The 7,581-nt window shown below is 40.0% G+C and overlaps 1 protein-coding gene across 1 annotated transcript; it reads right to left on the bottom strand.

Annotated features, from left to right (window-relative positions):
• Positions 1–760: 760 nt before the first annotated feature.
• LOC131460433 (transmembrane protein 43) lies at positions 761–7,179 on the bottom strand. The gene is made up of 12 exons (XM_058630953.1): positions 7,021–7,179; positions 5,803–5,949; positions 5,574–5,708; positions 4,506–4,600; positions 3,864–3,913; positions 3,708–3,777; positions 3,550–3,620; positions 3,334–3,461; positions 3,154–3,228; positions 2,696–2,797; positions 2,456–2,573; positions 761–2,359 (listed from the first exon to the last, which is right to left on the bottom strand). The coding sequence occupies exons 1-12, from the start codon at positions 7,036–7,038 to the stop codon at positions 2,157–2,159; spliced, it is 1,212 nt and encodes a 403-aa protein (XP_058486936.1). The 5' UTR covers positions 7,039–7,179; the 3' UTR covers positions 761–2,156.
• Positions 7,180–7,581: the final 402 nt, after the last annotated feature.

The following is a 7,581-nucleotide window of genomic DNA, read 5'->3' as shown; positions in this document are numbered from 1 at the left end:
TGTGAATCTTTCTAGTCTGAATAAGTGAATAAAGTAAATAATGAGCGCAGTCTTCAAACAAAGTTGTGAGGCACATGGAATTAGAAAAGCACAAATAAACAAGTAAGTTCAAGTACAGTATGTAGTAGAAAACGGAATTATTTATAATGGAATGGAAAAGGATTCTGGATTATCTTTATTTGTAGATGATGGGGCAAAGAAACACGAATTTCTTTATAAAAAATAATAACGGCTCGAATAAATAATAATGAGATGTTTAGTTGGTAGGGAATGGGGAGCAGATAGATTATGGTTGTGTGGTATATGGATCTGCAGCAAGCTCACATCTCAAAAAAACTTGACACACTACAATATCAGGCTTTAAGATTATGCACAGGAGCTTTTAAGACAACCCCGACATCAGCACTTCAAATAGAAATGGGGGAAATGCCACTAGAACTAAGAAGAATACAGAACTCATTGAATTACTGGACCAGACTACAGGGTCATAATCAGAATCATCATTAAAACCATGTTGGGAAAAAGAGAAAGGGAACAAAAAAGATGATTCAAATGAATGGGTCATTACGAGGCTTTTGCAAAGCTTGATGTTGAGCTGATCATTTGAATCGGGTGTGTTGGAGCAGGGAAACATCTAAAATATGCAGGCCAGGGGTCCCTGAGGACCAGGATTGGGAAATACTGATCTAGAGATTCAGAGTTTCACCTTCTTTTTCCGCAAGTGATGTTTTGTCTCTCACTCCTGCCAGACACTCTTCCATACTGCACAGGAAGAAGCACTTTATTTAACATCCACTGTATAAACATATATAGAGCAACATAAAGATCAACAAATCCCCACTTTGACAGACTCAGATCGGTCCGTTTGGTTTGATACAGTGGTGTTCAAACATTTTCCAAATGAAAATAATTCACAATCCAACATTGAAGTTAAGTCATTGGTTTTTCAACTGCAGAACAATCCCCACATGGACCTTGGGTTCTGGTGACCAATTTCCTTATCAAAGTTATGGCTGTTGACCAACAGTGAGGTCCAGGAAGATGCTGAGTTGACCAGAGTCTGCGGAGAGGAGGGCTGTTTCAGTGCTGGGTTGTGAACGGAAGCCGGATTGGAATGGTTTGAACAGATCATTTGAGCAGAGGTGGGTTTTGAGTTGTTTGGCGACGATGCGTTCCAGTATCTTAGACAGAAAGGGGAGATTGGAAATGGGCCCAAAGTTTGACATTATGTCGGGGTTGAGTCCAGGTTTTTTGAGGATTGGGGTGACAGCAGCCAGTTTGAGTAAAAGGGGGATTGAGCCAGAGCTGAGAGAGGAGTTGATGATTTCTGTGATGAGTGTGGAGATAGCTGGTAAACAGTTTTTGATGAGGACTTAAGTTCACAACATTGAACTTAAGTCATTGGTTTATCATCTCAGACTTGGAGCACTTTATTTAACATCCACTGTATAAAAATATATAGAGCAACATAAAGATCAACAAATCCCCACTTTGACAGACTCAGATCGGTCTGTTTGGTTTGATACAGTGACGTTCATACATTTTCCAAATGAAAATAATTCACAACATTGAACTTAAGTCATTGGTTTATCAACTGCAGAACAATCCCCACATGGACCACCAACAGCTCTGAAACCAATTCTACCTCCATGAAATGTATTTTTAACACTAACCTTAATGAAGGTAATGAAGATGTTTGATGAAGGATTTGATGGCTGATTAATAGATATGATTCAACAACAGCCATGAAATATTTAAGGCTTTTCAACCCTCCAAAGATCTTCTGGATCCCCACACTGAAGAACACCAGGTGGACATTAAATACCACAACTGAGTAGCTTGTTTTCAATTGGGCTTATTCCTCTTTGATAAGACCTACATTTGTTTGATTGATTTAAGTGTACCTATTAAACTGACAGTCCGTTTTTTGGGGGGAAAGCAACATATCTTTGGTTTTATTTACAGAAAAAACAATCACACTGAGAACATTTTATGTTACTCACTACTTCCCGTTGTCCGACTGGACAACGTCAGAACTCTGGTTGAGATGAGAAGTGCCAAGAACCCGGGAAACAAAACCCTGTACAATTTTTGCTGCTGCTGTAACACTGTGACACACATTTGATGGATGATGAGTGTGAACATCACTTCAATAGTCATTCGTTCTTCTTGACCGGAAGACCTGAGCGGACGAGAAGCACCGGAACCAGAGCTATTGCTCCCAGAGCCGCCGCCACTAGCGGTCGATAAAACAGCCAACCTGATGCGATGGTGAGGAGCGAAAGGGAGCAGGAGATGCACAAGGCGAAGATCTTCAGCCCCACGGACACCAGCTCCCTGAGAATAGGAACCCAGTCCACTGCGGGGACAAAACACACATTCAACACATAGTGGGAGATGATGAGAAGAATGAAAATGCATGGATGCCATGGCATGGCATTTTGTTTTTTTTTACCCAGTGTGTAGATGATGCGCATGGTCAGCTGAATACTGAGGAACATGAGAGCCCATCCTGCAGCTCGGAGCCCCCATGTCTTCATACTGTTGTGCTGGTGTTCTCGTGCAAAAACATCCTACGTACCAAAACACAGCAGCATCAAGTACCACAGCAAAGGACTTGAGGGGGAAAATGAGACTGAATCTGAGAAGTTATTTCATTATTTCACCACAGAGAATAAACAAAGTGAAGAGTGACCTCTGGAGAGAGTTCCTCCAGGTACAGGATCTCCAGAGTGTCTCCGGACTTTGTCTTATAAGGCATCAGTTGTTCTCCTCTCTGCATGGCAACAATACTGACCTGAAAAACAGGTTCATTCAGTGTTAGTCAATGAGCAATTTCCAGCACTAAGCAATTTACAGCGCGTAATTGTCTCCACTGCACACTGCCACTTTGATCAATCATCACCGTTGTTACACTGCACTTTAAATGTCACTTTATAACACTGCCTATTACTGTTTACCGTTTATTAGACTCCTACTAAACCTTGCATTGTTTGTTTTTTTAATCACCGTCAACTTGAATTATTGGTGATAAAGAGGATTTCTTCATAAGAAAATGGTTTCAGACACAAATATTGGGAGCTTTTTAGGACACATCCATGGAAATGCTTTCACTAAAATATCCACTGACTGAGACAAATCTGTATCACTCACAGTCTGAGCCGGGCCAAGTCGAGACTCCTCACCGCTCAGTCCAGCATAGGAGAATCTCACACGCACATCCCCGACCTTTGTAAATGAAAAAGAGCAAACAAGTAACACAGACTCAGTGAGTGTGTCAGTACACATAACACAGAAGACGCCGGCAGTTAATGGATGAGGCAAAAAGTTCACCTCCGGCCTCCGAGGGTTTTGGGTGTGATAGAAATAATCATCGTCAACGGTGAGAAAATGGTCCAAGACTAAGGTAGAAAATTCCTTCAAACTCAGAGTCTGGAAGTTATTGATCTGCTCCACGAGGCCTGAGGATGAAACAGTCGTGAATCTCAACAGTTTGACAAACCGCAGCTGTGTTTACATCAGATTATTCAAATACTGCTCATACTGTACCTTTAGACAGAATGAACGGTCCCACTTGGACTTCAGGAGCCACGACCGTCACACTCTCAACTGCCATGGCACTGTAATACAGGTCAATTTAAGTTAATTATTGTTAAGAAAATGATTTAGATGCCACAGAATAATCTAATCATAACTACCAGGTTTACCTTGGGTTCTGGTGACCAATTTCCTTATCAAAGTTACGGCTGTTGACCAACTCCAATTTCCACTCAGTGTCTGAAAACAAGGAATCACAGTCCTTCACATCAAAGGTCACAGGTAATAAGAGGTTACACTGAAGATAAAAAAAATAAAACACTCACTGTAGGTGTATGTGGTCTCAGTTTTGGTTTCACCGTTCTCTTGGTAGTCCCTGAAATCAAGGAGGTAATAATCACTTCAGTCTACGGCCATGTTTAGACCTGGTGTTGTGATAATACTAACAGGACATCAAGCAGATCCCACTTGGCTGCTCTAGTACCACATTTAAGCAAGGTGCCGTTACTGCATTGGCATCTCCCTGCAGTTTAAATGCAAGCTGCATGAAGAAGGTGGTTTTCCACTTTAACCTGCGTTCATGTGTTTAGAGCAACGTCTCCCTTTAGAGGTCGCCACAGCGGATCGTCTGCCTCCATCTTGCCCTCTTCAGTTACACAAACGTCGTATATAATACAGTATGTCATTAAAACGTGTTGGTGTTGAAACATCCTGTTTTTCCCCAGTATTTTCTGGTTACTGTTACAACAGCAACTACTATTATAATGGGAATAAATGTACTATTACTATGTTAAGTATATGTTTATTAGTATCCCTGCTTTAGACGTCGGATGACTAGGTGGTCCTTCAACAAGGCTGTAAATACCAAAGTCTGAACTGCATAGAAAAGTATTTTGTACTCCAGCCAACATTTTTCCACATGTCCCCACCCTGGGTGTTGACATACACAGTAGAGACAAAGCACTCACTTGCTCTCCTGGTACTCCACCCACTGATACATCTCCACCTGCCTCTTCAGCTTCACAGCCTGCACCACCACTCTGTAGTTGGGATCATACAGGGGCTAAACAAACACAAGCAGATGACTATTCAATGACTGAGTCACTTTTAACTTTAACAACAACAACAAAATAAAGCAAACATGATCAAAAAAATAATTGTCTAAATATCTGACAATGATAACCAGATCACACACTAACCTGGTCAAAGTTCAGGATCAGTTTTTACATGGATGGAAAAATAGAGAATCTAGCATGACTGATATGAATAATTAAAAGATTTTAATATCTTATTAAGAGAATATAATTGATATATTGGCAGATTATTGGGATTCACACTATAAACCCCAATGATCCAACTAGGGTCCAATATGACTTCCAGATAAACCAAGAAGTAAACTATTGGTTAATGTCAGAACACATTTTTTTCTATCTTGTCCTAATTTATTCACTCAACATTGTTGTTTTGGTACTGTGTGGTCTAAAGTGCCCTGCAAAACCAGGATATCAAACTGCACAAGGTTCAAATGTTGACAAATAATTTAAAAAAATATGTAATTCAATCCAGGTTATTCACATTTTAAAATAATTTTCGTGTAATTTGACTTCACAGAGAATTAAAACTGTGCCCAAAGTCAAGCGCAACTGTTATGGGAATTATGTACCTCATGTAATACTTGAAGACAAATGTTCAATGCAACCGTTTGATGTGACCTGTGACCAGTGACCATTTGTATTGTTTTAGGAACTGTTTGATGTGACTTGTGAATAGAGACGATGGGTCAGCGACTTAGGGCAAGGTGATAACAGACCCACAGAGGCGGGGGTCTGCACCTTATGGCAGGGTGATAGCAGACCCATTGAGACAGATAAATACCATGTGTTTCCTCCAAGACAGGGAGTCTTCACTTTGTAACTGGCCTGTGTGTAGCTTTGTGAATGCTCCTCTTGTATAAGATTAAACCCTTGTTTGGACACTGAGCTGACTCCGATCTCCTTCCTATGGATATCTCAACAATTCTTTTGACAGCAACTTACCTGTGCAGTGTGCAGCTGAGCAGACAGGTGAACTAAACGGTTGTTGTTCTGCGGCTCAAGGCTAATGTAAGGCCCCAATGGCACAACCTGAGAAAGACCTTCATCCAGAGAATATGCTGTTTGCAGCGCTCGTCCCTGAGGAGACAAACGGTCAAAAAAAAGAGAACTGTTGGTGTGACATGAACGTGAACCATTAAATTGCCAAGTTAAGGCTCAGCGTAGTTCTCACCTCGTTGGTGAAGAGAACATAAATTGAAACGAAAAAGAGTCCAACACCAAGAACCGTTCCTCCTGCTGTATCACTTAATCTCTCAAGGAATCCAGGATTAGATTTAACAGTCACACGTTTGTGTTGGTTTGGCTCGTTACCTGAAAACTGAGATAAATGTGACACAAAAACAAGTGAGGATAAATGTCAGCAAACAACACAGTAATGAACAATGAAAAATGAATAACTTGAACAATTAACTAAGGATCTGTTATTTACTATTAAGAATAGGGCATTCAGATTTGACGCCACTAACAGAACAAATAAATCCTTAATCCTTGGTCAGTGTGTGTGGTGATGCATTTAATAATTACACACATCACAAATACATTACATTATTTTACTCACAACGGATTTTAAATAGCAAAACTCTGAAATCTGTTGAGAGAATTTCATACAGAGTCATTTGGGTAAGTGATAGTATCATGTGTACCAGGTTATTTTTGAGTTAAACCTGTTTTCCATACGGACAAGGACCAAAGACAGTGAGGGATCCCAGAGCATGTAAACATTATAAATTGTAAATAATTCTAGTTCAGGGATTATTATTGTTTTACTGTGAACAGGACATATCTAAAATACCAGGTGGATGAGGAAAAAGGGACAAAACACACACATTGTGCATTGTGTCTGAATATAAAGCCACTTTAGGTTAAATAAATTAGTTAAATAACTTTATCTGCTTCTTTTAATGCTGACATGCTAAAACATGAATGATTTATGTGCTCATTATTATAAAACATTCGGCAATGTTGGTGATGCTTTTGGACTTTAAATGCACTTCTGGTATTGTTGTTGTTCTGTTGCCACTGGGCCACTGACTTGTTTTTGTCCCACAGACCTGGCAACCCTCTGGCACCTATGTGACTTTTGACAGACTTTGAATGAGGCGTGAACCGCTGACACACCTCTTCTGTCCTCGCTAATCTTACCTTCTCACCTATTTTTCCACATTTAAACGTATATAATGTATAACAACACACTGTATCGCGCCACATTCAGTGTAAGTGACTCAACAAAACGGCGTTTATAGTTATTGTGCCTGTAGAAATGCTCACAACTGTAAGAAACAACACAGTAGGAAGTTACGATGCTAACCGGGAACGTGCATCATTCAAAAAGCTCCGGGAGGCGTTTGTCCTTCAGAAAAACTAAAGGGGGTTAAAATGAAACACTCACTGATTGTTCTGAAGACATGTCTCTGGTGTTTTCAGCTCCGCTGTCAAAACTGTGAAGTTAGAGACCATGAACTGAAGCCAGCGACGAGAAAGTGACACCCTAGCGGTTATTTAGCTTGAAGTATGGTTTATTTATTCACACGGCGTATCCCACATTCGAACGGACAGGCGGTGTCGGCTCCAAACATTGCGAGTTGTATTGAACGTCACACAGGCGTCGCTCAAATGCTCTGGTGAGAATAACAAGCGTACCATTTGAAAACCGAGGTTATTATGGGTAATGGAGTGTTTTTTTCGTCAGTAAGAGCTGATTGTCCTTTTATGTTGTGTTTTTTGGTGATTTTTTTCCCAAGTGTATGATAATTTGGACTTTTATCTCAAATATTGCACTTTTATATTGCAATGAATTTGTCCGGAAGTAACTAATTATGTTCAGTAATTACTTTCCAGGTCAAGATTGTTTAAAATACACATCGTCTCATGTCCCAATTGTACATTCTATATATATTATCATTATATTTAAGTTTATATTGCAATATTATTCATTATCCATACATACTAT

The sequence above is a fragment of the Solea solea genome, chromosome 6, assembly GCF_958295425.1.
Source record: "Solea solea chromosome 6, fSolSol10.1, whole genome shotgun sequence".
NCBI lineage: Eukaryota > Metazoa > Chordata > Actinopteri > Pleuronectiformes > Soleidae > Solea > Solea solea.
This window is presented reverse-complemented; position numbering and strand designations above follow the sequence as displayed.